The sequence below is a fragment of the Aethalodelphis obliquidens genome, unplaced genomic scaffold, assembly GCF_003676395.1.
Source record: "Aethalodelphis obliquidens isolate GAN/ISIS:26980383/991018 unplaced genomic scaffold, ASM367639v1 scaffold26, whole genome shotgun sequence".
Classification (NCBI taxonomy): domain Eukaryota; kingdom Metazoa; phylum Chordata; class Mammalia; order Artiodactyla; family Delphinidae; genus Aethalodelphis; species Aethalodelphis obliquidens.
Genome location: NW_020837970.1, coordinates 20,164,323 through 20,191,380, shown reverse-complemented (window position 1 = coordinate 20,191,380; position 27,058 = coordinate 20,164,323). Strand labels below are relative to the sequence as shown.

Sequence of the window (27,058 nt, the reverse complement as noted above, 5' to 3'; positions counted from 1 at the left end):
GGCAGGCACGTGGGCCATCCCCCACTCCTGGACTGAGGCAACCCTTGGCCATTCTCTGCTGTGCTGCTGGGAATTGGGGTGTTGCTGAGGCTCTGGGTGTTACTGAGGTTTGGGTGCTGTAGAACTTTTGGGGGGTGCAGTTGGACTCAGAGAGCCAAAAGCTGGGATGGGAGGGTGGTGAGCAATGAGGGGTCTCTGGGCCTTCTGCAACCGCGTACCATGGTTTTGACCATCTTGCCCCTACCAGTGCTTGATTTGCCGGAGTTTGAGGGTCCTTGGAATGTGGGCCGAGGTTCTGAGGTGTTTTAGAGGTTCTGGTGTGTTACTGAAGTTCTGGGGGCTCGTGGCGGGTGATTCTGAAGTTCTGGGAGTTCTTGTGGTGTTACTAACATTCTGGGGACATTGCTGAGATCCTGGAGGTGCTCCGGAGGATCTGGGAGTCCTTGGGGGTGTCTCTGAGGTTCTTCCTCACGCCTTCAGGCCCACTGTCAGCTCCTTTTAAGCTGAGCACTTTACCCTTTGAGGATTTTGATAACCACAGGCTGCTGGAGGCACACACGTGGGCCTCTGTTCCTGGACGCCAAAATTCCTCAGATGTAATCAACTTGAACAAAAACATGGGGAGGAAGGAAGCCCTGACCCGAGGGCTTCGTGGTCCAGCTCCAGCCCAAGGGGAGCTCCGTGCCAGGCCCAGACGGCAGATGGCCTTCGTCTGCTCAGAGCCCAGAGGCTTTTTGCGACCCCCCAATCTGTGCTCAGCTAGGAGCCCTTCTGGCGTGGGCTGCTCCCTGGGTGCTGGTGTCAGCCTCATCTGAATGTGCCCGTGTGGGCTCACGAGGGCACAGCCAGACAGCCCTGAGCCCTGCCCTGCTCTCTCCTTGCCTCTCAGACTCCCCTTCTCAACTCTCCTATGACACTTACACCTCATTCTTGCTGCCATTGCTGACTCTGTCTGACCTCAGGGCCCTGCTCCAGGCCCCCTCCTCCAGGAAGCCTTCAAGACTGCTCAGTCCATCTCCTTATTCTTTCTCCTCTCTTCTCCCTTCTCCGAGTTTTTACTGTCTGTCTTCCAAGTAACTCCACCGGCCAGCTCCTCCTCTCCTGCAGGTCTCTGACTTTTTTGGATACGAGTCCCTCTATAACGGGTAGGCCCAACTCCAGAGGGTAGGCCCTGGACTCTGCCGCCAGGCCTTTGGAGAAATTCTTCAGGAGCACATCATTACCATCTTTCTCCTCTCAATACTTTTCCTTGCCAGCTTGCAGTCTGGCCAGGTGGCATCCTTCCTAACAGCTCAGAGGCAACCTTCCATTTCACAGATGTGAGCTCTCCTAGTTTCAAGCTGAGGAGGTACTTTGGGCTCAAGGAGTGGGGTCCCCTTCCCAGCCTGAGCTATGCAGCAGCCTAGTAACCATGGATCTTTGACCCAGCCTGCCTCCCTGCCCCCATCAGAGTGTATAGGGGAGCTGGGGGCCAGGAGGGTGCGTGGAAGACAATGGGGGACTCCTGGGCAGTCACAGCTGCTCTCTGTAGCTTTGAACTTCTTACTACAACCAGTGCCTGGTGTGTTGGCTCCACATTCCTGGGCCGTGAAGTCATTGAGGGCAGGGAGTGGGGGCCTTGGGGAGAGGAGAACCCACAGACAAAGAATCTCCTGGCTGGATAACCTATTCCTCCTGGGAGAGAGGCAGGGCTGAGACTCACAGAAGCCAAGGGAATCACTCAAGGTCACACAGCCAGTCCCAGGGCTCAAACCCAGGTAGGCTGCCTCCCCAACCAGGGCATTTCTCCCTGCCATATAGAAACCCAGCTCTAGAGGTACTGAACAAAAGACTGCCCTCTGTCCGCTGTGCTTGTACCTGGGGAGAGAGACAAGCTCACACTTTCTCACCTCTGCTTAGGGCCTCCCTGAAGGTGGCCTCTGCATCTCCCCAGTAAGGAGGGAGGTGGCACCATGGGCACTGGGCTGGCCCGGGGTGGGGGATGGGGGGAGGCGCTGTCTCCACTTGAGATCTCTTTGGGGGCAGAGCAGGGTTTGGGTCGGGGAAGAGTGCAGTGGGGAAGGGACTGTGCCTGGACTTAGCTTGGGCCCCTCTCTGCCGGCCTCGCTGCAGCCCCTGAGGCTGATGGAGTCTCCTCCAGGCGCCCATTTGGGTACCGCCCCCCTTCGTTCAGGGGTCTGCTCAAATATCACCTTCTCGACTGTGCCTGTCCTCACCATCCTGCCTAAAATAGCCAACTCCCGTCTGTCTCTCCTCTCGTATCCCACTGTATTTTCCCTCTCAGCACACATGACACATGTTTTGTCCCCCCCTGCCCCCCACTACACATGAGGTTCCCTGGGGCACAGGACTTTATCTATCTTGCTCGCTGCTATATTCTCAGCGTGGAGAACCTTGCCTGGCACGTAATCGGCATGCCATCAACATCTGTGGAATAAATGAGGGAATGAACAAACCAGACTGAGGAGGCAGACTCGCTCCCTGCAGGGTAGAAAGCAGTTTCGGACAGGGATTTATCCAGCTATGAACTTCTTCACCTTGTAGAGGGAGTGAGCTCCCCGGCACAGACTGCACTCCAACTGTTGGAGGAATCATGAGGGGGATTAAAAATCAGATAGTGAGTTGCTCCCTAAGCTATGGGTCTAGGACTCCTGAGCAGTGAAGGGAATGCAGGGCTCTGGAAACCTGGCTGGAGAAACAGCAGGCTGCACGGGACAGGCCCATGGAGGAGCGATGGTCACCAGAACAAGCAATGGCTTTGCCAAACCCAGTTTAGAAATCCCTGTGGCCCCAGTGCTGGGTACTGTGCATCAGGGGAAGGAGGCATGAGGAGGAGAAGAGGTAGAACTCTGCCCTCAGGAGATCCTAGCCAGGTCTGATCCCTGGGATCAGATGGGCAGTGTGGGCTCCTGCGTCGCATCAAACAAAGTTCAGGTTCAGCTCTGAGTCAGCAGATGCTGACATCTCTGTGGGGTGGCAGAGGGGAGGCCAGAGCCCTCTTCCTGGAAGAGGGGTCATTTGGGAAGGAGGGGGAGGAACCAAAGCCAACAGAGCCCTTAGACCCTAATTCTGGAAGGCCTTGTGAGCCTGGCTACAGAATTTGGATGGGGAGCTTTTAGGATTTCAAGCTCTGTCCCTCTGAGCATCCCTCATGCTGTTCCCTCTATCAGGAACACGCTTCCCTCCACTACCCACCCCACCCACCAACTCCACCCTCTGCGCAGCTGACTTTTCCCTGCCCTCAGATCTCCACTGAAAGGTTTCTTTCTTCAAGACACACGCCGCACCACCCCCGCCCCCCATTCTTTCAGACCAAATTCCATTTCCTGTGGTGTACATCAGGGCACTCTGTGCCTTCCCTTTGTAACCCTCAGATCCGAGGTCATTTACCTACTTGGCTGTGTCCCCCTGAACTGTAGACTCTCCCGTCCCAGGACCCCAAACAGTGCTGGCACTAAGTAGGTGTTCAATGAATTTATGTTAAAATAATAAATGGATGAACGTCCTTTTGAAAAGCTTGTTGAATGAATGCCTTAGCTGCGTAGGGCCATGGCCAGGCAGTATTGGAAGGACAGGGACCCTCAAAGTTTCAGGGGGCCTGACTCCCACCCAGGGATAGGGGGCCTGAGAACTGCTCTCTGCCTCGTCTGCATCTTGCCATACCTCCACCCCCGGTTGGGGGCCAGGAGGGGGAGAGGAACCTCCATCTCCTGCCCTCACTCTCACCCCACACTCCGGGAGGAACAGGAGGCAGGCAGGGTTCTTGCCTCCCCGTGGGTCTGGTTCGTGTTTAAAGGACTAATTTCTGCCTTGTGGGGGTGAGTTATCTCCTTGTGAAATCAAGTTGGAGAAACAAAAAGATTTTACCAGTGAGACACATGTTCCTCCAGGAGAAGGAACGGACGGGCTCCCTCCCCTCCTTCTGGCCCTGGCCCAGTCTCCCTGGGTTGCTGGAATGCCTGACTTGTCTGTAAGGCCCTGCAGATGTGTGGGCGATTTGGGGCAGGCGCCGAAGGCAGGTATGTGCGTGCAGTCAGGTGCCGGCCCTCCTGGCCGCACTCCTCCCAGGCTCAGGCCGCCAATGGAGCCGGACCTCCACCTCCGGAAGGGGGTCTTGTGAGGACCACGGTGTGTTCCCATCACTGAGGCCCAAGGGGGCCAGCGAGGGGCAGGCTGAGGCTGGGGGATGGTCTCGAGGGAGCCTGAACAAAGAGGGGGGATTGGGCTGGACCCCTGAGAGCGGAAGGGGCTGGGAGTCCAGCTGGGAGGGGCCGGCAGACTGTGCTGAGCCCACCCGCTGCCCGCTGCCCGCCCACCCTTTCATCTCCGCAGCTCCTTCCTCCCTGGTCCTTCCTTGAGTGTGTGTCTGTGGGTCCATCTGGGTGGGCTTGAGGAGGGGGAAGGAAGGGGGTGCTCTCTGTGGGCAGCTTGGATTGGACAAAACTTCTTTGAAAATGGTGCTTTGAGTCAAAACCTACCGGTGGCCAGTCATAGAGAGAGACAGACGGGTGTTCCAGCAAAAGCCCAAGGACCCTGAGGGGGCACTATCCCCAAGGGATAACTACCTCCTGCAGGACCTCGCGAGACTGGGCGGGAAGGGACAGGAGGGGACAGGAGAAGCCCTTCCCCTTCTCCTGTGCCAGCCGGCCCAGGCCCTCACTCCCAGGAGGGCTTTTCCCAGAGAACTAAAAGCAAGAAAGTAACCTTTAGGATTAAAGAGAAACGTTTCTTTGTTTGAGTTTTCCTTCTCCCCCCACCCCACCCCGCCCCAAGCCTCTTTTCTCATCTGTAGTGGCTTTTTCCCTCTGGTTTGGGAGTCAGAGGAAAAGCACCAGAGAATGTCGACCCAGGTAGCAGGGAACCAGACCTCGTCCGGGGCCACAGACGACGATGACTCCTACGGCAGCTGGTACATCGACGAGCCCCAGGGTGGCCAGGAGCTTGAGCCGGAAGGGTGAGTCGGAACCCCTGGCCCTGTCGGCCAGCGCATGGGGTGTGGCAGAGGTTACTGATGGGGCAGTGTGGGGAAAACCCTGAGCGAGGGCTGCTAAGAGGGGCTCTGCCGCTCATTTGCTGTGTGAACCCTTGGCAAGTCACAGCCTCTCTGGGCTTCAGTCTCCTCGCCTGTTAGGTGAGAACAGCCTTTGTGCTGGTGTTAAGAAACTTGAGGTGGAGGACCTGGGCCAGGCTAGTCACCTAAAAAGCACCTGTGCGGTGTGTTTGTTTTTTTGACTTTATTTTATTTTTGGGGGCTGTGCCACGCGGCTTGTGGGATCTTAGTTCCCTGACCAGGGACTGAACCCCGGCCCTGGCAGGGAGAGCACTGAGTCCTAACCACTGGACCGCCAGGGAATTCCCTGTGGTGTGTTTAAAAAACAGATTCCTGGGCCCCGTCCTTGCAAACTCAGATCCAGCTGGGCTGTGGTGGCTCCCTGGGTGACTCTGGCCTGTAACCAGGGTGGAGAGTCCTGGGTGAGTGGTTGAGGGAATCGGGCCTGCCTTCAAGGTGTTACTGGCCCCTGTGGTGACCACCTGGGGTGTGCTGTTAGTAAGCGTCAGGTTCTCTGGGTAGGCCTGGGGCAGGGGGAGGCCTGAGGAAACATGCCGCCCTGGTTGGCTTTGGCTGGTCTGAGGCTCCGTGAAGCTGAGGAGGCCCTGTTCTCTTCAGCAGGAGTGCTCGGGCAGCCCAGGGGAGGGAGGCGGCCTCAGCCCAGCCCAGTGTGGCCTGAGGACTCGGCCCACAGCCGCCTCTGCCCAGATCCCTTCTATCTTTGTTTAGTCTGGGTACCCTGGTGGAGGAGCTGGGCCTCCTTGTGCCCCCATGCTGCCAAGGACGCCTTGCCTGCGTGGGCCCCAGAGCCCAGTTCTCCCCTTGTTGTCCCTGGCCCCGGCCCCATCCCCTACCTCCCTTCTCTGTCTGAAGGTTTGCGGAACTAGAAAGGTGAGGCTGGGGGTTGCCGAGCCAGATGTGTGCACATCTGTTCTCCATCAACAACCAAAACCGGAGAAGGGAAAAATGCTCGCGTGCCTCCCCAGAGGCCAGGGCTGTGGCCTGGCCAGGCTGGGGTCACCCGGCAGGGATGGAGACCCCACCCAGGCCTGGGGGAAGGAGATGTTTGGAGGACTCGGGGTTCTGACCACCTGGAAAGCAGCCCTGCTGTCAGCAAAAGGGTGCCCTCTTCCCCTTCCCTGGCTGACCTCGAAAGCCCAGGGCTCCCCAGGTTCCTGCTGTGTATGTGTGAGGTGGGAGAAGCAGCAGAATGGAGAGGGGCCTGGGAGCCCCAAGAGGACACAGAATCTGACCTGAGTTAAGGCCCTGATTTGAAGCTGTGTCCTTAGCCACTTCAGGGCCCAGGCATTGGCTGGGGCCAGGTGCCTGCAGCCAGCTCTGTGGCTCAGGTATTTAGATATGGCCTTAGAATAAAGCTGGGTGCATGGCAGGGACTAGGTGATGAGCAGTACCACTCCTAAGGTGGGTGTCATCTAGAATTTGTAGCTCTCTTCTCCCACTGCAGGTAAGAATGAAGAGCTTTGTTTGAATCTACGTACTTGGCCAAACCAAGTCGAACTTCCTGCCAAAGGTGGGAGTGGGAAGCTGGGATCCCAGGGGAATCCCAAGGAGGCAAGCTTGGACTCACTTCTCCCTGTGTGAGTCAGACACCCCGGCGAGGTGGTGCACCAAAGCTTTGAGGAGCTCTGCACAGTGGTCCCCCTTGTGCCTCAGTGCGCCCCAGCAGGCTGGAGTCGAGGTTGTGGGCACTGGTGACAGTGTCTGGGATGGACTCAATCTCCTGGTCACATTTATCCAAGTGCCCCCTTGGCGCCAGGACCTGGTTGGAGAGGTTGGGGGTGGGGGTGAGTCTGATGGCGATGGGATGCACACTGTCTGGGGTCTTCTGTGGACATAGGATTGATGCGTATAAGCCGAGCTGGCTCTTTTCTACCCCCAGAGGCTCCTCTGGTCAGGTTATGGGCCCTACTTGCCATGTGCTCGTGTGTCATCCACTCTTATCATCAATACCGAGCTTCCCAGCCAGAGCCTGGGGATACAAATACATCTGTGGCAGCTGTCCAGGATGTCAGTCACCTCCCCACCACTTCAAAGGGCTGCCTGGAAGGCGGAATTGAGAGGCTTCCTTCATGGCCTGCCCTCCCACCAAGAGAGGTCAACGCCAGGGTGATCTGCAGGTTCTTCTGCTGTGGGAGCAGGGAGAGGGTCAGGCAGCAGGGCTCCAGGCCCCCCGGGGACCACAGGCCCACAGACCCCCGCCCCAGACAGTCAGCCTTTCCCTCTCACCCACACAGATGTGTTCTGCCCTCCCCTCTGGATGGGGCCCTTTGCAACCTCTACCTCAGAGCCAAACTTCTAGAAACAGTTGCCTTGCTTCTTCTCCGTCTCAGTGTCCTCACCATCCTGCAGTCCGGCCTCTGTCCCTGAGTGCCCATCACCACCTCTGAATTGCCCAAGACCAAGCCTCAGCTTCCTTGGGTTCCATTGGACTCTGTCCTCACTCTTCGTCTTGGAATAAGGCCCAGAACCCTACCGTCATCCCAGAAACTCCCCTTCTCTCTGCTCCGCTACATTAAGGCATGTAAAGTCTTCCACCTAAATACCCCTGAGATACTGCCTGACATTCCCGCTCCCCCGTGACTGTTTATGCTGAGCCATTTGAAAATGCCGATACTCAACTGTTTTTGATGGAAAGAAATGGCAGTTTCTTGTGGTTCAACTTAATATCTTCCTCCACGTACGCCTTGCCTCTCACATCCTGATCCCACGCGGCTGCTGAAGTCAGACTACCTCAGTTCGAATTCTGGCTCTGGTGCTTTACTAGCTGTGTGATTTGGGCGAGATACCTAGCCTCTCTGAGCCTTGTTCTCCTTATCTAGGCAAGGGGGATACTGATAGCACCCACCTCTTAGGTAATTAACTGAGTTAATACATAGGAAGTGCCTGGCGCTCACTCGATGCTTAGTCAATACTAGTTACTGTTGTTGTTGTTATTCAAATCTAGCCACAGAAATCTCCTAAAATCTAGAACACTGTCCCGCTCAGACGCCCTCAGTGGCTCCCCAGTGCCTCCCATGCCTGCTATTACCGGCTGTCAGCCAGCCCTCTGCGCTGTAATCAAGCTGAAAACCTTGCCTGGCCCCAGCCTCACTGTCTACTGCCTGTCACTCCACTTTCTCATGCTCTTTCCTCTACGTGGAGCTCCCTTGCCCCTTCTTTGCCTAAAGAGATGCCACCATCTTTCAAACTCAAATCCCACCCCCTCTGAGGCCTTGCCCCAGATTTCTCTCCCTTTTCTGCATCCTTTAGCATCTGCATGTGCCCCCTCAAAGATCGAGCGCCCACCCTCCCTGACGTAGCATTCTCTGTGTCTGCGCCATCCGGCCTGTCCCACAGCACGAAACATGGGTCCACGAGCTGTGAGCCAAACATTTGCTCAGCTAAATTTCTGTCGCTCAGACCTCAAACATTTGAGGGTCCATGAGCCTCCGCCAAACTGAGCTAAGTAAAGGGTAGACGGGGGGCCCCGGGTGGCACAGGAAGGGCCAGAGCTGCCCCCAGACAGGGCCCTGGAGGGGGTCCGTGGAGGTGAGGGTGGCTCCTGGTCTGGGGTGAGTGGGAAACGGTCAGGCTGCTCCAGGGACGGTTTACGGAGCCCCTGCCCTGGCTGGGCCTGGTGGGGGGTGCAGGATTGAGTAGGACTTTGTCAGGTGGTGAGATGCAGGCTGAGAGGGCCTGGAGTGGTGGCTCTGAACTCTTGGGGCTGGTGAGGGGCCCTGCCTCACCCAAACCCCACCCCACATACTCGAGTAAAATGCCTCAGAGTTGCAAGCGCGGAGCGTGAGGCCTGGGCTCAGACAGCAGGAACCTGATCCCCTGCATGGCACAAACTCTACTGCTCTGGGAAGAGGCTGGCTCTGCCCTGGCCAAGAAATCGCACAAAACAGACTCCTTCTGTCCCTCCACCCCAAGGACAAGCCCGCGTGACCGGGTTCTCTCCTGCTTCTCACTCTCTGGGATTCCCAAGCTCGGGGTGTTCCAGCACAGAGTACTCAGGCTCACCCTTGGGATCCCTCTTTTCCACACAGCAGGAAGGAGCCCAGCTGGGTGGGTGAGCCCTGCCTGCGGCAGGGAGGGCGCAGCTGCAGGGCTTCCTCTGATGCCTCACCCACCAGAACTTGGTGGCCTTGCCCACACTGGTTACCTCCTTCTGGCGCTCCCAGGCTCCATCTGGGCAAACCCAGAGGTCTACCTCTCCCCCAGGAACCCAGTCCTATCAGCTCTCCTAGGTTCACGTCCAGCCCTGAGCTCGGGGCTCCTACCTGATACCTTTCTCTGCCACGTGACTCAGCCCTTAATAAAACAGGTGAAGAAGAGACATAAATCCTGGAAGACCAAGGTAGATCGTTCCAGTCAGAGACACAGACCAAACTTGGATTCCAGTGAGTGAAAGACAAATCATAGGACCCATTGCTGATTGCCGGACCCAGGCGGTACACTCAGCCACAGTTCTGAGGAGAGATCTGAGGCCTGGAGCAGTCAGGGAGGCTTCCTGGAGGAGGGAGGAATGAAGTGGGCCTTGATGGATAGAAAGGCCAAGCTGGCCCATTCTGTTTCTCCCATGTCTTCCCCTGGGAGCCCCCTGTCTCCTTCAGCCCTGTAACCTCAGAGCTGGGTGTGGGACCGGCACACTTCAGGGTCATCAGAGGCCCAGAATGGCCCTGAGAAGGTGAACTGTCTAGGAGAGATCAGAGGGTCAAGGGAGGTGGTGGGTGGAGCCCCAGTATAGACAGCCTGGAACCCCAGACTGGGCTGCACACCTGGGGTTTCCCTACCTCGGCCTGACCCAGCCTTCACTCACTCTGCAGGCTGGTGCCCTCCTGCCACCCCAGCGTGCCACCCGGCCTCTACCACGCCTGCCTGGTCGTGCTGTCGGTGAGTCCCAACTAGCTTGCCGCCTACTGCCAGCCTGAACAGGGGGATATGTGTTCTTTGCTGGCGCTGGTGAAGGGAGATTCGGGGCAGCCCACATATGGGAGTGGGTACCGGGAGTTCTCGCAGGGTGGGGACCCAAACCAGCAGACCAACCTTTCAAACTTCTGTCACCTCCTAGCCAGTCCCCAGTTGCTGCAGGAGTGTGCACTGCGGGGTAGGGGGTCCTGGGATCGAGTGCCCTGACTCAGCCCCTCGGGGAAGGCCTGGGCACCCGAGCCCTCCTCTGTGCTCTCCTTTCAGATCCTCGTGTTGCTGCTGCTGGCCATGCTGGTGAAGCGCCGCCAGCTCTGGCCCCACTGTGGGCACGGCAGGCCTGGGCTCCCCAGGTTGGTGCCTTGGCCTGGGCACCCCCGCTCAGGGGGCCCAGCTGGGAGGGTGGTGGCTTGTTGGGTACCTAGGAGCCAGCTCTGGCCTCTGGGACACCCCAAACTCTCTCAGTCTGGGGGCTCTCCCCATCCCCACCCAGATCTCCAGGCTTAGTTGGGACCCCCTGAGGGAAGGGGAGGGACCCACTCAGATGCACCCACTCCTGTTCCAGACCCCAGGGAGACCGAGCCCAAGAGGGCCCAGCTCTAGGACACACCCCCTCAGGCAGTCCATAGTCTCGACAGGCCGTGGTCACTCCACACTGTCTTTTTTTTTTTTAAATATTTTGGCTGCGTTGGGTCTTCGTTGCTGTGCGCGGGTTTTCTCTAGTTGCGGCCAGCCGGGCCTACTCTTCATTGCGGAGCCCGGGCTTCTCGTTGCGGTGGCGTCTCTTGCTGCAGAGCATGGGCTGTAGGCACACGGGCTTCAGTAGTTGTGGCTCGCGGGCTCTAGGGCACAGGCTCAGTAGTTGTGGCGCACGGGCTTAGTTGCTCGGTGGCATGTGGGATCTTCCTGGACCAGGGATCGAACCTGTGTCCCCTGCATTGGCAGGCGGATTCTCAACCACTGCGCCACCAGGGAAGCCCCTCTCCATGCCATCTTGACCCTCATTTCCCTGAGGGTGTTACCTGGACCCTGATGCTTCGAGGCAGATTTATGAGGGATTGCCCTCCAGTCCCTCTGGCTGAAATTTTCTCCCCGTCTCCTTCAGCCCAGCAACCCCAGAGTCTGGGATGGGGATGACCCTGAGGAGACAGGACCGGGCAGCCTTGTGTGGGAGAGACCAAAGGCCTGGGGTGAGGTGGTAGGTGGATCCCCAGTGTAGACAGCCTTGCACCCCAGGCCTGGGCTGCACACTGAGGTGGGGCCTGCCATGCTGGTTTTGTGAGGAACTAGCCTGGGGTTTCTGCCACACTGGCTGGCCCAGGAGAGAGCATGCCCCGCCTGGGGGAGGGCCTGGGAGAAGCAGGATGGAGCCCTCAGGGCATGAAGGCAAACTGGAGCACAGAAGCAGAGCGTCTGAGTGGCTTGCCCTGAGCCCAGAGGGGTGATGCCTGGGACAGCCATGCCCGCTGTCTGCCCTCTGCCCCAGGGCCACTCCCAGGCCAGGGTGGCGGCTGTTGCATAAGGATGTTGTGACTCTCCAGCTCTCTGAAGGTCAGCCAGCCCAGACAGACCAATTAGCGTGGAGGCGGCTGTTTCCTGAAGCTTCCAGAGTGGGCGGAGGGAGCAGTGCTCAGGCTTCTTCCTTCTGTGTCTGCCTGTTGCAGGGGGTGGGGCAGGGGATGTTCCTGAGTCACTTTGCCACAGGGCCCAGATCTGGTTTCATAGGAGGCACTACACAGACATCTGTGGAATGAATGCATGAAGGGACCTCAGTTTCCCCATCTGGAAAGTGGAACTGACTCACCTCCCCGGTTTATGGAACTCGGTGTGTGGTAATGGGCGTGCAGGGCCTGAGCAACTCCCCCCTGTCCTGTCCCCGCCTCTGCACCAGCCCTGTGGACTTCTTGGCTGGGGACAGGCCCCGGACCGTGCCTGCCGCCGTCTTCACGGTCCTCTTCAGCTCCCTGTGCTTGCTGCTCCCCACTGAGGACCCACTGCCTTTCCTGACTCTCGCCTTACCACCCGGCCAAGGTACCCAGCACAGCTGAGGCCCTGGGCTGGATTGATGGGAGGGGGCAGGTGGGAATCCAGAGTACTGGGGCTCCCCATTCCAGTCATGAGCCATAGACCAGAAGACGCTGTCCCATTGCCCTCCCCAATTGTCCCACCACAGTGCCTGAAACCTCTATTGCTCTGTCCTGAGTCAATACTGCCCTCTCTGCTCTTGTGCAAATCCCACCCTCGGGAGGGAGGGAGCACAGGCTGAGTCCCCCAGACAGCCCAGTCCCGTGTGAGCATGAAGAAGGGTGGGGAGGGGTGCGGGGAGGGGTCCTGGAGACTTGAGCTGGGCTCAAGGAGGTGATGGTAAAAAGGACAGCTGCCACCCAGAGGAGCCACTGCCCTGCAACACGACCTCCTTAGATGATCCGATCCTCACAGCAACTCCACAAGATGCAGATATTCACCCCATTTTACAGCGTGCTGAGGGTCAGAGAAGGGAAGAGTAATAAAATAGTAGCCTAATTTATTGAGTACTCACTCAGGCACTGGGCTAAGGCACTGTACACATACCTTCTCATTTTACCTTTGCTAATGTACTATATATTATTTCCATTTTACAGACGGGGAAACTGAGACTCCAAGAGGTAACTTGCCCAAGATCACAGAGCTGATAATAGTCAGAGCCTGGATTTGCGTGCAGGGCTTTTGCCCACGGAATCAGCTGAGGGGCTGGGAAGACGGAGACAGGAGAGAAGCTTGGGTGGGTTGGACCCAGGCCCCACATCTGCCCCTCCATCCTGTGTCTCTCGGCCTGTCTTGCCTTCCAGGGCCGTGGAAGATACTGGCTCTGCTCTATTACCCTGCCCTCTACTATCCCCTGGCTGTCTGTGCCACGGTCAGGCATAGAGCCGCACACCTGCTCGGCAGCGTGCTGTCCTGGGCTCATCTGGGGGTCCAGGTCTGGCAAAGGGCAGAGTGTCCGGTGTCACCCAAGGTAACCGCTGACTTACGACGGCCTGGGGCGGCGGGGCGTGGAGAAGCTGCTTAAACCAGTGTGGCTCCTTTCCTCTCTGTCCTGCTTCCCTGTTGCACAGGATTCCACGCCTATACACACATGCTCATTCCAAGCTCTGCCCCTCTGTGGGAGAGGCTGGGGACCAAGCAGCCGGGCCGGCCCTCAGGAGCTTCCAGGGGGGGGGGGGGAAGGGGGGGGGGAAGGGGCAGAGAAGGAGGGAGAGGAAGCCTGAAATCCCCCCATTATTGATCTCCCAGACTTCCCTTGGCCAGACTGGAGTGGGAGTGAAGAGAGCTGGAGGACGCAAGTGCTGAGCTGGGGGATGGTCTCAGAGGGCTAAAAAGAGAATTCCAGAACCTCAGAACCTGGTTCACTGGAGCTGGCTGGGGTGTGAAGCTTGACCAGTCCAGAGCCCAAAGGGTGGGGGTGTGGCCTACAGAGTCAGACAACCCAGGTTTGAATCCAACTTTATCCCTTCCTTCCTTTGGTCATTCCACAAACATATCTGAGCATATACTCTGCACCAGGGACATTTCCAGACACTGGAATACAGCTGTGAACAAGACAGATGACGTCCCTGACATCCCAAGAGCTGCCATTCCAGAAGGGGACACACAGTCAAACAAACAAATATACGAAATGATGCCAGGTGGTGCTAGGTGTTTTGAGGACACCTTACCACATTTCTGAGACTCAGGTTCCCCCCCACCCTGCCCTGCCCCCATAAATGAAGTTGTAACACGAATCCCTCAGGGTAGAGTTGAAGATTAGGTGGTTTCCGAGAGAGCAGGGACTTCGTTGGTCTTTTTCACCAGCCAGGACCTGGCACATACTAAGCTCTCAATAAAAACATATTGAATTAACAAATAGATGAATACATGTTCAACCCTAGGAGGGCCTCAACCCCGGGAGGCAGAGCATGTACTTCCCAGATGCCCAGGTTGCAAACTGTAATAGAAAAAATCAGGCCTGTGTCAAAGCACCAGGAACGTAGGGACATAGAAGGTGGATGTCCCCCGTTTCAGGCCCTATCCCAGCCCCCTGGGGTGGGTAGGAGAGGATTACAAAACATACTCCCTTTGGCTCCTGTAAGGGACCTGGGAGTCCAGGGGCCTGGGAGAGGGGCAAGCACCTCTGCAGGGCCTGAGAAGGGGAAGTAGAAGTTGGTGCCAAGTGGCCCTGGCTGGGGGGTAGTGAAAGAACCAGAAGCCTTCCCATGCATCCTAGACCACCCTCAGGGACCCCTGTGAGCTGGGAAGGGAAATGAACCCTGGTCTTCGGTTGGGGGAAGGAGGCAGAAGGTAGGTGTGTCTAGGCATTGTTCTGTCCATCCAGATCTACAGGTACTACTCTCTGTTGGCCTCTCTGCCTCTCCTTCTGGGCCTCGGATTCCTGAGCCTTTGGTACCCAGTGCAGCTGGTGAAAAGCTTCAGTCATGGGGCAGCAGCGGGTTCCAAGGTAAAGGGGCAGGGCTGGGGTGGGCTCGTACTCAGCACCCAAGACACCGTGGACTTGCCCATATCTATTGTTCCCCTACACGTGGTCATGCCTGGTGTGGAGCCTAGAACATAACACGTGCTCAGAAAATGTTTGCTGAGTCGCAGAGGGACTGGTGGGTCCTCCCTCCCCAGGCAAAGGCCAGGCCAGGCCCTCGGCTGGCACCCATGGCAAGAGAGAATTCTTACAAGATATGGCAATCTTATTTGAGATTAGGTAGACCTCCTAAGCACCTGCCCTGTGCCAGGCCCTAGGCTGGGTTTGTGAACTTAGCCGAGTGACTTGTGTCGGACCTCCAGGACTCCCAGTGTGCTGGGGGAGATGGATGCAGCAACATATATTTACAGTGCGCTGTGAGAAGTGCAACCAGGGCTCATCCAGCTGACCTGGGAGCATGGGTGGAGGAGGGGCCCAGCGCTCTTCCTGGCGAGAGGGGAGGAAGAGGGAGACTGCTCCACAGAGGCCCTTGAGAAAGGTTAAAGACACAGATGCAAAAGGCTGATTGCTCTGCGGATGTGGAGGGTGAAGGAAAGGCTTGAAGGGTGGCATCTAGGACAGACAGCAGGTGGGTGGTGGCGCTAGTTGCTGACATACACAACGCTGGATGAGAGCAGGTGTGCGGGGGACGATGTGTAGCTGTAGGTGTGTGGCGCTGAGGGGTCTGGCGGGCAGCTGGACTGTGGGCCTGGAGCTCAGGAGAGGGGCTAGGACTGAAGCCAGAGAAGGAGTGAGGTCCCCATGGAGGGATGAAGAGTGAGGGGAGAAGAGGTGGGTGGGCTCAGCATCTCTGGGGCGACCCTGGGTCCCCCACAGGCCCACCTGACTCCGGGTTTCGCTCTCACAGGGTAGCAGTAGGGTCCTCAGTACTTGTCACTACTGCCCTCCAGATGCTCAGAAGAGGGGAGCAGCTCCCCAGGACACACAGCACCTCGTCCAGGCCCTTCCCTTCCCTTCCAGGGATCTTCTCGGCCTCTCCCTCCATTGCATGCCTTTCCTCTTGGGGAGTCTGAGGAGAACTAGAATCCTCTTTGGCCCTTGGTCAAAGAGTTTTAAGCCTCAAAGGACACAGTCAAGCTTTGAGCTGACCCACACCTGCCCTGGATCCCAGGGTTGCCATGGCAACAGGTGACAATGGCCTATATTTTCCTAATCGTCAGGGGCCAGGGGCTCACTGCATCTCACTGTGGGCCTCTGCCACTTGGCAGGGAGTTTAAGGCCTGGAATGTGGCTTAGACAAATCAGGTCACCCTTGTGATCTCCCTGGAGTAGGAGAGGGCTGGGGGGATCTGACCTGAAATGGCCCTATCCTGTGTCCTGGTCAGGGATGTGCTCGTGGGACATAAGTTCCCTTTTTGCTTCAGTCTTAGCTACTAGAGGCCAGAGGGCCAGGAGGAAAGCAGTGATGTGATGTGACTGAGTAAAGCTGGAGAGAGTTGGAGATAGACCTTAGGAAGAACTTCCCTGCATTGAGAGTTCTTAGATAGGAGACTGATTAGTCTTTTATTTACGGAGGAGGGAAGGGCAGCTTTGGGGGGCATGGACCTCGTCCCCACGGGATGGCCCTTCTCTGCACTCCACCACCGCCAAGAGGTTTGTACGCGCACCTACCCTGAGCCAGGGCCCCGGGGATGGCTCGAGACAGGTCCCATCTGCTTGTCCTTTTGCCTGTCGCCACAGGGGCTGCAGAACAGCTACTCTGAAGAATATCTGAGGACCCTCCTTTGCCAGAAGAAGCTGAAAAGCAGGTGAGGTCCTAGGGCCAGGGGACAGGTCTGGGCAGGCAGGCTTGTTTGGGAGGCTGGCACTGGGCAGCATGGTGGGGCAGAGATGAGGAATGAAGCAAACCCTGGGGCCCAGGCTCAGGGCAGGGGCTTCTCCTGAGAGCTCCCTCCTGCCTGGGTCTTTCTGCAGCTCCCACACGTCCAAGCAGGGCTTCCTGTCCCGGGCCTGGATCTACTTCAGACACTATATCTACACTCCACAGCGAGGTATGGCGTGGGGAGCTGAGGTCAAGAGTGACAGGTGACCTCACCCCTCTTTTGCATAGAACAGCTGCAGTAGAAGGTCCGCTCCTTTCCCCGAAACTCTTGTCATCAGGAAGAACAACCCCAACTTGGGACAAGGGGAAGCCCCTGGCCTGGCCTTGGTGGTCCAGGGTCCTGTGAGCTCTGGCCCTTGTCCTAGGCCTCTTGGGAGGGATGGGGCTCCCGGGGCTGGATGGCGCTGGGGTTCACCACACCCCTCCTTTTGGGGACTGCAGGATTCCGACTCCCCCTGAAGCTGGTGCTTTCAGTCACCCTGACAGGGACGGCCATCTACCAGGTATGTCCTGCCTCTGTAGTGCCACTTGCTTCTGGACCCCTGCTCCCAACCCCCAAGGCTGAGATGGCTCAGGCCCTCAGCTCAGCTCTCCAAAAGCCCCGACCCAAATCCTGTCCAGCTGCTTCTGGCCATCTTGGGAATGCTGGCCTACCCAGAGGAGAGGGGATGGTAACTCTTGTTGGGCTCACACAGGGTCAGAGCACAAGTTTTGGAGTCACATAAATGTGGATTTAAATCCTAGCTCCTTTATTTACCTCCTGAGTGACCTTGGGCAAGTTACTCAACATCCCTGAAACAATTAGCTTAGCTGTGAAATGGAGGAAATAGATTAATTCCTTTTAGTTAGGAAGATTTAGTGAGATAATATATGTTTGATAAATCCCCACCACCACTATGCCCCCCTCAGAAAACAAACAAACAAACAAAAAATCAAAAACCCTGGAAGGTAGGTATGATTTTTCTCCATTTTACAGATGGAGGAAATTGAGGCTGAGAGATGAACTTGACTTGGCCAAGTTCCTACAGTTAATATCTCAGGGTAGCCAAAATTTGAATCCAGGTCTGTCCAGCTTCAGTGCCTGTGCTCATTTTTAGGACACTTTGCTTTGTCCAACATGGAAAAATTGGAAATTTTATATTCTGAAGTTTTAGATAGATAGACGATTGATAGGCGGTCAGAGATACACACGTATACTTGTGCTGCTTGAAAGCATATCTGAGGCCTATGGGGCTAAAGTCGTATCTGTTTGTAATGTGCTGATTTTTGGCACGAGGATGCTGCTCTAAGGGACAGATAAGAACACTGTGAAGGGTGATGGGCACGTGGAGGCAGCCCGTGTGCTGCCAGAGTTTCTTCCCTGAAGTCTCAGAGCACACTATTCCTGGGATGGGAGTGTCTGGTGTGAGCACAGCCAGGCCCTGCCACCCTGATTTGGGGGTTCTTCCAGGTGGCCCTGCTGCTACTGGTGGGCGTGGTACCCACCATCCAGAAGGTGAGGGCAGGGATCACCACGGACATCTCCTACCTGCTGGCTGGCTTTGGGATCGTGCTCTCAGAGGACAAGCAGGAGGTGGTGGAGCTGGTGAAGCACTACCTGTGGGCTCTGGAAGGTGAGGCCTCTCGGGAGCCCCTGAGGGCCGGCAGTGGGGACCTCAGCTGGGATACCTGAGCTCTGTCCCAGGTGCTGTGGACATGCGGGGTGTCCTTGGGCACGTCCCTTCCCCTTTCTGCATCTTGGCTGCTTCATCTCCAAATTGGGGTGGTTGGAGCTTCCAGTTCCAAGTCTCTGAGGCCTGAAGGTCACCTCAGCGGGCCCCTGTTAGCTTGTGTGGTGTCTCCCACCCCCACCCCTAGTGACTTTGCCCAGTTCTGCAGGCGTGGAGATGGGAGAGGGTGTGGTATGTGTGAGCTGAGGGGACAGCCCGGGGCCTTTGCTGCGGGTGGGGAAAGGGAAAAGGAGGCAGTGAAGTGGGACAGTGCGCCAGGATTCTGAGCTAATCCTCATGGCAGGTGGGTGGGGTCAGGCAGGGCGGATGCTTTCTCTTCCCCAATCCCTGTCCTCCAGGCACTTGCTTTCTCCTTCCTTCCCTTGACAATGAGCTCCTGGGCCCGGGAACTGTACTAGTCTCCCCTTCTGTGGTCTGATGCCTCCTTATCCCTTAGCCCTGTTTCCACCTACGCCACCTCCACAGCCCTGTGGACGAGACTGAGAAGTATCCTCACTTGACACACGGGGAGGGAATCACCTGAGGTCGTACAGCCAGGCAGACGGGAGCCAAGAGGAGAACACAATCTCCTGATGCCCAGGCTGGGGCTCTCCATCACCTTGAGACACAGCCAGGAAGCCATGGAGCTGAAGGCAGATGCCACATTGGATGGAGTCTCTCACAGGCCTGCACCCTCTGCTGGCTTGGGAGTCCCTGGCAAAGGCACCCTGGCTCTGGAGGAGTAACATGTGATGGTCAGAGTCTAGGCTGCCAGTATGGCAGGTGGAGGTGTGATTGCTCTGCAGCTCTTTCTTACCATTACCATCAGGGAGGGAGTAGGAGTGGGCAGGGGTATATGCAGTGACTGCTTCCTTCCCCAACTACCACTCCCACCACTTTCCTGAGTGCGTCTGCTCCCTGGAACTGTGGCCAAAGCCCACAAGATAGACAGGTGACAAGTTCTGGATGGGCTGAAAATGACATCTCCAGGGAGATTTTCCAAGTTGGCTGCAATCTGGGCCACAGGCAGGAGCAGACATGGCCCACATCAGTCCACATCCAAGCTCACACCTTGCTCACTGCAGCCCTGTTAGGTCAGCATCATTGATCTCATCCCACAGAGCAGGAAATCAAAAGGCAGAGGGAGGAAGTGACATGTCCAGGACAATGGATTTGGTTTCTACTCAACACACCTGACACTTCTAATCACATGTTGCAGTTTCCAAGCCCAAAGGCTCCCACTTTGGATCTCCTTGGATGCAGGGGTCAAACAGATCAGTGTTTAACAAGGCAAACTGAGGCCCAAGAGGGTTAGAGATATGCCCCAAGCACTCAGCAAGCCAGGGATGGAACTGAGATAGGTCTGAGCTTGGGGACCTTTTGGTCTGTTCTTAGCCTAAGAAGCGAATGTCTTCTGAGCTCCGAGAGCCTGTTTTAGGGCTGCACCTGGCACCTGCACCTAGCACCTGGACTATAAGGCTGGCATCATTCACAGAAATCTCACACTCTGAGTCAGGCAGACTAGATTAGAATTCCTGCTCCATCACTAAGCAGCTGTGTGACCCCGGCAAGCCACTTTTCTCCTTTGGACCTCCATCTTCCTACCTGCAAAATGGGTGCTGAAGCTCTAAGGGCAACCTTGTCCTAGAGGCGCTTGACTGAGTAGGGGAGACAGACTGATCCACGGAATCAGTGCCCAGGAGGGGGCAGGTGCAGAGTCCCAGAGGAGGCAAAGTGCAGGAAGATTTTATGGGTACCAGGTTAGGAGGGACCCAAGTTTGGACACATTTGAGGTAGAGAGGAACAAGAGGTAGGCAAATGGAGACCAAAGGCCAGGCTGGGGCCAAGGGGGCTGGCTAACCCTTCACCCCAATTAACCTGTTCACTCACCTGGGCAGCCTCAGCAGGCAGGCTCCTCACCTCCTGGCAGAAACAGTCCAGAATGTACCTTCGCTGGTACCGTGTTGGCTCTAGGAGGGCAGAGCTGCGCGTGTCCAGGGCTTTCTCCTAGCCTTGCCTTTCAGAAAAGTGCCCCCTTCTGCCCCCAGAGGAGTGAGCCAGGGACAGGCAGATCGGCCCCGGGTTTCTGTAGCGGTCATCCTCAATACTGGCTGTGCCTGAGAATCACCTGAACTTGTAAGGAATCCCAAGGCTCGAGCCAGACTTCAGAAACCTTGAGGGTGGGGTCCAGCCTCTGTGATTGGACAAGCCCTCCCCACGCTTCTGATGCCAGCCTGAGTTTGAGAACCACTGTAGCAGGAGCTCTACACATGTCGGTTGGCTGATTGATTTCAATCAGTTGCTGTTTGAAATAGATCATTAGGACTCCGTCTTTGAAAAAAAAACACAACAACCCAGTTCAGTGGTTCTTAACCCTGACCGCACATCGGAATTACTGGGGTTGCTTTCCCAAAAGCTATGGCCTGGGTCCTATGCCCAGAAATTCTGATTTAATTGGTCTGGGGTACAGCCTGGGCCATGGGAATTTGAACAACTCCAAGTGATCCTAATATGCTGTCAGTGCTGAGACCCACATCTCCAGAACCTGTGGCTGCAAGGACCTAGTGCTTGCCTTTCCCGTGTGTGTTTGCTCCCCTCCTGAGTCTCTGATGGGAGCCAGGAACACTTCCCTTGGCTGACCAGTGAGATCAGAGTGCAGACACCCTGGGCTCATTCTGGGTCTGCTTGGAAATGATTGCACCCCCTGCTCTGTCACTTCCTAGCAGTGTGGCTGGCGGGTCAGGCCCTCTCTCTGAGTCTCAGCTTCTTTGTGGGTCCCATGTCTCCCTGTGCCTCTCCTGTGGGGTTACTATGAGGGTGTTGAGTAAGACTAGATGTGGATATAGGGTGGAAGGGTTGTAGCCCTGCATCCCTGCTATGCTAAATGCCAGGCTTGTTCACAACACCATGCATTCTCCCCCAGCTGCTGGTGATACAGGGAACTCATGATCTGTGCAAATGGACAGGGTGGGTGGCGACCCGGGGAGGAGATGGGTAGCAGTGGTCACTTCCCTCATTCTGATGGACTCAGGCCACACTGACGGGCGCTCACATCTTAACAAAGGCCACTGACGCAGGCCCTGATGGGGTTTTATGGCTCACAGCATGCTGGGAGACGGGCAGCCCAGCAGTGTGCCCAGCATGGGCAAGCTGAGGCTGGGAGATGAAATGACCCCCTGAAGCCCACACAGCCAGGAAGCCATGGAGCTGAAGGCAGATGCCACATGGGATGGAGTCTCTCACTGGGGGTCACACAGCAATGGAAGCAGCAAGACCGGGGTGAGGGCCAGGTCTGCAGCCTCAGAGCCGGCCTCCGTCTGTCTTGGCCACCAGATGTCACCCGGCAGTATTGGTCAACCAAGGTCATCGACTTATACTGGATCTGAGAACAGGGGATGTGACAAGATGTGACACCTCAGAGGGGGGTGTGGGGCAGGGATAACTCCCACCCAGGTACCATCCTGGCAGCAGTTCGGGGTCTCCCAGGAGACCCCCCAGGCCCTGACCTCCCACTTTGCTCCCTTTCCACCTTCCAGTTTGCTACATCTCGGCCTTGGTTCTGTCTTGCTTGTTCACCTTCCTCATGCTGACCCGCTCGCTGGTGACACACAGGTGAGTGACAGGCTCTGATTCCCCCCGGTGCAGACGTGGGGAAGGGGTCAGAGCCCTGTGGGCCTGCAGGACCCCTGACCCAGGAGGCCTGTGGGGAGAAGCTAGGGGCTGGAGGGAGGGAGAGTCCCTGCAGGACCAGGCTGTTACTGAGCCCAGCTGCCCAGCTGCCCTGTGGTGGGTGGAGATGGTGGGGCATCCCTGTCCAATTGGAGAAACATCTGCGACTGATGTACGGCTGACGAAGGGCTGGCGTGGGGCTACCTGGGGAAGCTGGCATGCTACCTGGGAATGGAGATGAGGGAGGAAGGGTGCCACAGGCGGGAGGAACTGTGTGGGCAAGAACAAGTGTGAAGTGTGGGTGAGGAGTGGACTGGCTGGCGCTGGGGCACCAGAGAGATTATTGTGGGACATGGAATGCCAAGCCGCCTACCTTGCCCTTTCATGGTGAATGGTAAGGAGCACTGAGGAAACGTGGGCAGAGAGGGAGAGAAGCTTCTAGCTGGGAGTAGAGTGGGTGGGGAGGGGAGGGCCAGGGACTTGGCAGGGAGCTGGTCCCTATGCTGTACATTTATCAGGCCTCAGGGTTCCTGCCCCAGGATCTTTTCTCACAGGGTTGGCTCTACTTAGGCTGGCATATCAAGGCCCTCAAGCTTCTGCCTGCCTGGAACCTTGCCTCCTGCCCTGACGGCCGAGCTGCCAATCACTTTCCATCCCTACTGTTGTGTCCCACGTTCCTGACTTGGCTCGGTTGAGCCTTCTGCCTTAATTTGTCTCCCTTGATCCCTGCCCCGCCCCCCACCAGCTTAGTCTGATTCATCCTTTAAGATGCAACTCAGACATCACCTCCTCTGGGAAGCCCTCCCTGATCTCCCAGGCTGGGTTAGTAGCTCCTCTGGGCTCCCACAGCTCTGGGCTTCCCTGCCTCTGGCCGTGGGTTGTACTTAGACTGGGAGTTCAGCCAGAGGCTGGCCCAGAGCAGGAAATTAGGGAGCGTGTGTGCTCCCTGAGATCGCTGGCTTCCTCACTCCCCGCCCAGGGCCAACCTGCGAGCTCTGCACCGAGGGGGCGCCCTGGACCTGGGCCCCCAGCCCCCGAGCCCTCGCCCCTCCCGCCAGGCCATATTTTGTTGGATGAGCTTCACCGCCTACCAGACTGCTTTTACCTGCCTTGGTGAGCGCCCCCTTGCCCACTCCACCTGACCTCGGCAGGCCCCACGGGCCCGAGTGGGGGAGGGGAGGGTTCCCAGCAGGTCTTGGCTGCCTCTTGGGGTCTGCCTGTGCTGGAGCTGGCTCTGGGGCTAAAAGCAAGAGGAGGGACCCACCTTGCCTTCCCTGCCCTCAGCGAGTCCACACAGGTGGGGTCGGGGGGCCGGTGCAGGGGCCCTTGATAAAAGGATACCCGTCCCATGAGGATGGCTCCTGGGTGCCACCAGGGGTTTACACAGAAGGTGACCCAGGGCTGGAAAGTTCGAGGAGGCATGTTCCTGCTTTTGTAAGGGAGGGCAATATCACGATGGGCTGTCTCAGGAGGTCATCCCTGTCACTGGGAGTATTCAAGCATGGTTATGTGGCCATGGTTGGGGGCCGCAAGGAGGGCCCTGCTCTGAGAGAACTGGACTAGATTAACTTCAAGGACCCCTCCAAGCTCCGAGTTTCTGATTCTCCCCTTGGGCACTGCGGTGAATAAAGTCCTTGCAGATGTGAGGGGGCTGGGGCCACTGTTGCCGAAGCAAGGGCCTGATTTCTCCCTCTGCTGCTGGTTCCTTCAGTTCTCACCTTGCTGGCGGAGGTGGAAAAAGATGATAAAGGGGTGGACGAATCACTAGCACTAAAAGTCGTAATTCCTCGTATAGGTAAACTTTATGCCTCTGAAACCCTTTTGTACATATCCCATGTAAACAATTAGCCGACTGTTTCAACAGGCAACTTTCAGGTACCTACCATGAGCCAGGCTTTGGCCAGTAGGAATGCAAACATTAATTTCAAATACTGTCTTGTCCTCAAGGACTCAGGAGCAACTGGGGGAAAATGACATTTGCAAAGCGCTCTGTGGTTTTCAAAGAGCCGCCACAGATACTGTCTCATTAGATCCTCACAACAGCCCTCCTGGGTAGGGGCTGCTTATCCCCTTTTTACAGAGGAAGAAACCAAGGCTCAGAGAGGTAAAATAACTTGCTCAAGGTGGCACAGCTAAGCAGCAGCAGAGCAGGTATCTGAAACCAGGTCTGCCCAGTTCCAAAGCCTGGGGCTTCTGGGAGTGGCAAGGGTGGGCTGACGCCTTTCCCTGTTCTCCTCCCCATGCTGGCAGGGCTCCTGGTGCAGCAGATCCTCTTCTTCCTGGGGACCTTGGCCCTTACCTTCCTGGTGTTCATGCCCGTGCTCCACGGCAGGAACCTTCTGCTCCTCCGATCCCTGAAATCCTCATGGTGAGTGAGGCAAGGGACCGAGGGCTCTGGGACCGCTTCCCCGAGGACCACTAATAGTGACACCCGCCCCATCCCCTCACCCCCCACAGGCCCTTCTGGCTGACCTTGGCCCTGGCTGTGACCCTGCAGAACATGGCAGCCCACTGGGTCTTCCTAGACACTCACCATGGACGCCCAGAGCTGACCAACCGGTGAGGTTGCTCCTGGGCTTGCGCCTCCCTTAGGCCCTCAGCTGCTTCTTCGGTGTCTTTGTCCTTGTGCCCTTCTCCCTCGTCTGCCATCTTTCCCCTTTCTCTAATGGGGAACCCAGTGAGCAGTAAAAAGAGCTTGCCTTAAAAGGGGTCAGTGACCCAGCTTAGTCCAAAATACCTCTCTGTTTACCTGTCACACAGCCAGAAATACCCCCATGAGCCTTTCCTGTTTTGAAGATCAATACTGCTCTCCCCTTTGCAGGAAGGAGGTTAACAGAAATATTATTTCCATGCTAGGCTGTGGGAGGACCTTGGCCCCAGGAGAGACTTAGAGTCAGTGGACAAGGGACCCAGAAGAGGGAGGTGGGGGCACCAGGGTCATAGAAAGATCCAGGTGGACCTGGACTTAAACCCCACTGACTAGCCAGACAGCCTTAGCAAAGTCTCGCAGACTCTCTGGGCCTCTGTCTCCCAGATGGGTGGGATGAGTGAGCTGGGTTGAGAGAGCAGACCCAGCCCAGAAGATGGGTACACAGAGGTGTAACCAACCAATACACGGCAGTTGTGGTCAGCTAGGTCTGCCACTGACCCTGAGGAAGGGACTCTGTGTGAGGACCTGCCTCAGCTCTCTTCTCCCTGACCCCAGGCGAGCACTCTATGCAACCACCTTCCTTCTCTTCCCCATCAATGTGCTGGTGGGTACCATGATGGCCGCCTGGCGAGTGCTGCTGTCTGCCCTCTACAATGCTGTCCACCTTGGCCAGATGGACCTCAGCCTGCTGCCACCTAGAGCCGCCACTTTCGACCCCGGTAAGGTTACTGGGCAGGAGCTGGGGGCAGGGGATGCTCAGGCTGCCCAAGCAGTGCGGGAGGGTCTGCCCTGACCTGGTCTCTGCAGAGGATGTCTGTAACCCCAGGCTGTGGGTATGTGTAGGGGGCCATGTGCAGTGCACGTGCGACACGCTCAGGTGCCCACGAGCTCGCATGCAGGGTGTGCAGGGCACTCCCTGTGTCTGTGTTAGGTGCCGGCTGGGGCCCCCCCGCACTAGCACGGCCATTCCTCACCCACCCAGGCTACCACACATACTGCAACTTCTTGAAGATGGAGGCCAGCCAGTCACATCCAGCCTCGACGGCCTTCTGCGTCCTGCTCCTGCGAACTCGGAGGCCCCAGCCCCGCACGGCCCCCCGGGATGGCCTCAGACTGGGGGAGGAAGAGGAAGGTGAGCCTTTCCAGTGGGAATGGGGGGAATTGAGCCCACCCGGCTTCTCCCAGGGAGGAGGCAGGCCCGCTCTCCAGCAACGCAAGGGAGACAGGGCTAGGAAAATGCCCACATCCTCTCTGGGCTGCCTGTGGGAGAGAAGAAGTGAGAATTCTCCTGGTCCGTCTCAGGGTAATTTTTCCCATAATACTAACATACACACACTTTCTGTCACGTGTGTGCACACACACTCACTCCTCACGTGGAGAATGAGACAGCTGTCTCAGAGCTAAGGGGCTCCGTCACCCCTACCACCCCAGGCCACCCCCTGCCTCTCCTAAGCAGTACGTCCTCCCCCGCCCTGCTGCCTGGGAAGTGTGTAGTAGGGAGGGGGACCCTTGTCCCAGCCCTGCCTCCAGTCCCCTCCACAGAGCTCATCCTTTCCCTCTTCTGCTGGCCACCCAGAGGATGACACCCTGAGCCTTAACAAACACGCTTCTGCACCACACACTCTCCTGGCTTCCCACCCTGTGAACGGGCACCTGGAGCCCCAGTCTCAGCCTCCCTCACCCTACATACACAAAGGGTTTACAGACTCTGCTCAGGTCTCGGTGCTGGGGGTGGGGCTTGGCTGGGTGTGTGTTGAGTGACTCACGGAAGGTCTCTTTTCAGGGATGCAGCTGCTGCAGACCAAGGACCGGGCGGCCAAGGGAGCGGGGCCCCGGGTAGGCCGAGGCAGGGCCCGCTGGGGTCTGGCATACACGCTGCTGCACAACCCAGCCCTGCAGGCCTTCCGGAAGACAGCCCTATCGGACGCCCGGGCCAACGGTGCCCAGCCCTGAAGGCGGGGAAGGCCACCCCGCCGTGTCCTTGCCTGTGCTGGAGCACTTCCCATCCTCCCCGCCCACTCCCTCCCCAGCTCTCCCAGCATCTGTCACTCCAGCCATGGCAGCCTCTCTGCTTGGCACCAGCTCTGTCAGCAGGTCCCGGGGGTTCAGGGCCAGCCGGGGGTTGCTTTGCTTGGGTGGAAGTCTGTCAGCACTGTGAACCTCAAGCCTTGGGAAGGCTCTGGTCTGCCCCTTTGACCCTGGGAAGCCAGCTAGGGCTCTGGAGAAAGCAATCGGTGGTTTAGGCCCTCGGTCCAGGAGCCTCCCGACGCTGGCTCTGCCGCCAGCCTTCAGGCTTCACGGAAGCCTTCTCCTGATTGGGGCTGGTGATGCAGGCCGGGACAACCTAGGATTCCAGCTGGGCCCACTCAGCCTTGGAACACACCACTGTGACCAGACACAGCGCTTCCTCTCTCCCACAGCTTTCTCCGCTCCTCCTGGGGGTCCCTGTGGCCTGCAAGGCAGCCCAGGAGGAAGCCATGGGCTCCTACCTGGCAGCAGTCACGGCTCAAACCAGGCCCCACACTGAGCTGGCCACACTTGAGAGCCTGATATTTTTGTAGCTGGTATGCCTTTAGATATTATGAAAGAGGTTAGTGTGTTCCCTGGAATAAACTTGTCCCTAAGAAACAGTCTTCCTGAAGGGGAGGGGTACGTGGGGAAAACCACCCGGCATCTCAGTCAATCAACACTGTGTTTATGGGGCTTGGGTGGGGTTGGG

The 27,058-nt window shown here is 57.3% G+C and overlaps 1 protein-coding gene across 6 annotated transcripts; it reads left to right on the top strand.

Annotated features, from left to right (window-relative positions):
- Nucleotides 1–1,394: 1,394 nt before the first annotated feature.
- On the top strand, nt 1,395–26,983 carry STRA6 (signaling receptor and transporter of retinol STRA6). Of its 6 annotated transcripts, none has more exons than XM_027123591.1 (19): nt 1,397–4,019; nt 4,822–4,954; nt 9,880–9,946; nt 10,208–10,332; nt 11,871–12,010; nt 12,601–12,624; nt 12,808–12,974; nt 14,331–14,453; nt 16,170–16,237; nt 16,404–16,480; nt 16,753–16,814; nt 17,762–17,924; nt 21,557–21,632; nt 22,669–22,802; nt 23,940–24,057; nt 24,147–24,248; nt 24,895–25,058; nt 25,322–25,471; nt 26,123–26,292. In XM_027123591.1, exons 1-19 carry the CDS (start codon nt 3,956–3,958, stop codon nt 26,290–26,292), a joined length of 2,127 nt encoding a protein of 708 aa, XP_026979392.1. In that variant the 5' UTR covers nt 1,397–3,955. The 6 variants fall into 6 exon arrangements, with proteins under 6 accessions (XP_026979394.1, XP_026979392.1, XP_026979391.1 ...); XM_027123590.1 differs by having other exon boundaries at nt 1,398–4,019; nt 4,793–4,954; XM_027123587.1 differs by having other exon boundaries at nt 1,602–4,019; nt 4,774–4,954; nt 26,123–26,983.
- Nucleotides 26,984–27,058: the final 75 nt, after the last annotated feature.

Coding starts and splice junctions, on each gene's coding strand:
- STRA6 (XM_027123587.1), top strand. CDS start 3,956: ATGCCTGACTTGTCTGTAAGGCCCTGCAGATGTGTGGGCGATTTGGGG. Junction 12,975..14,330: donor AGTGTCCGGTGTCACCCAAG/GTAACCGCTGAC, acceptor CTGTCCATCCAG/ATCTACAGGTACTACTCTCT. Junction 22,803..23,939: donor GACTGCTTTTACCTGCCTTG/GTGAGCGCCCCC, acceptor CCATGCTGGCAG/GGCTCCTGGTGCAGCAGATC.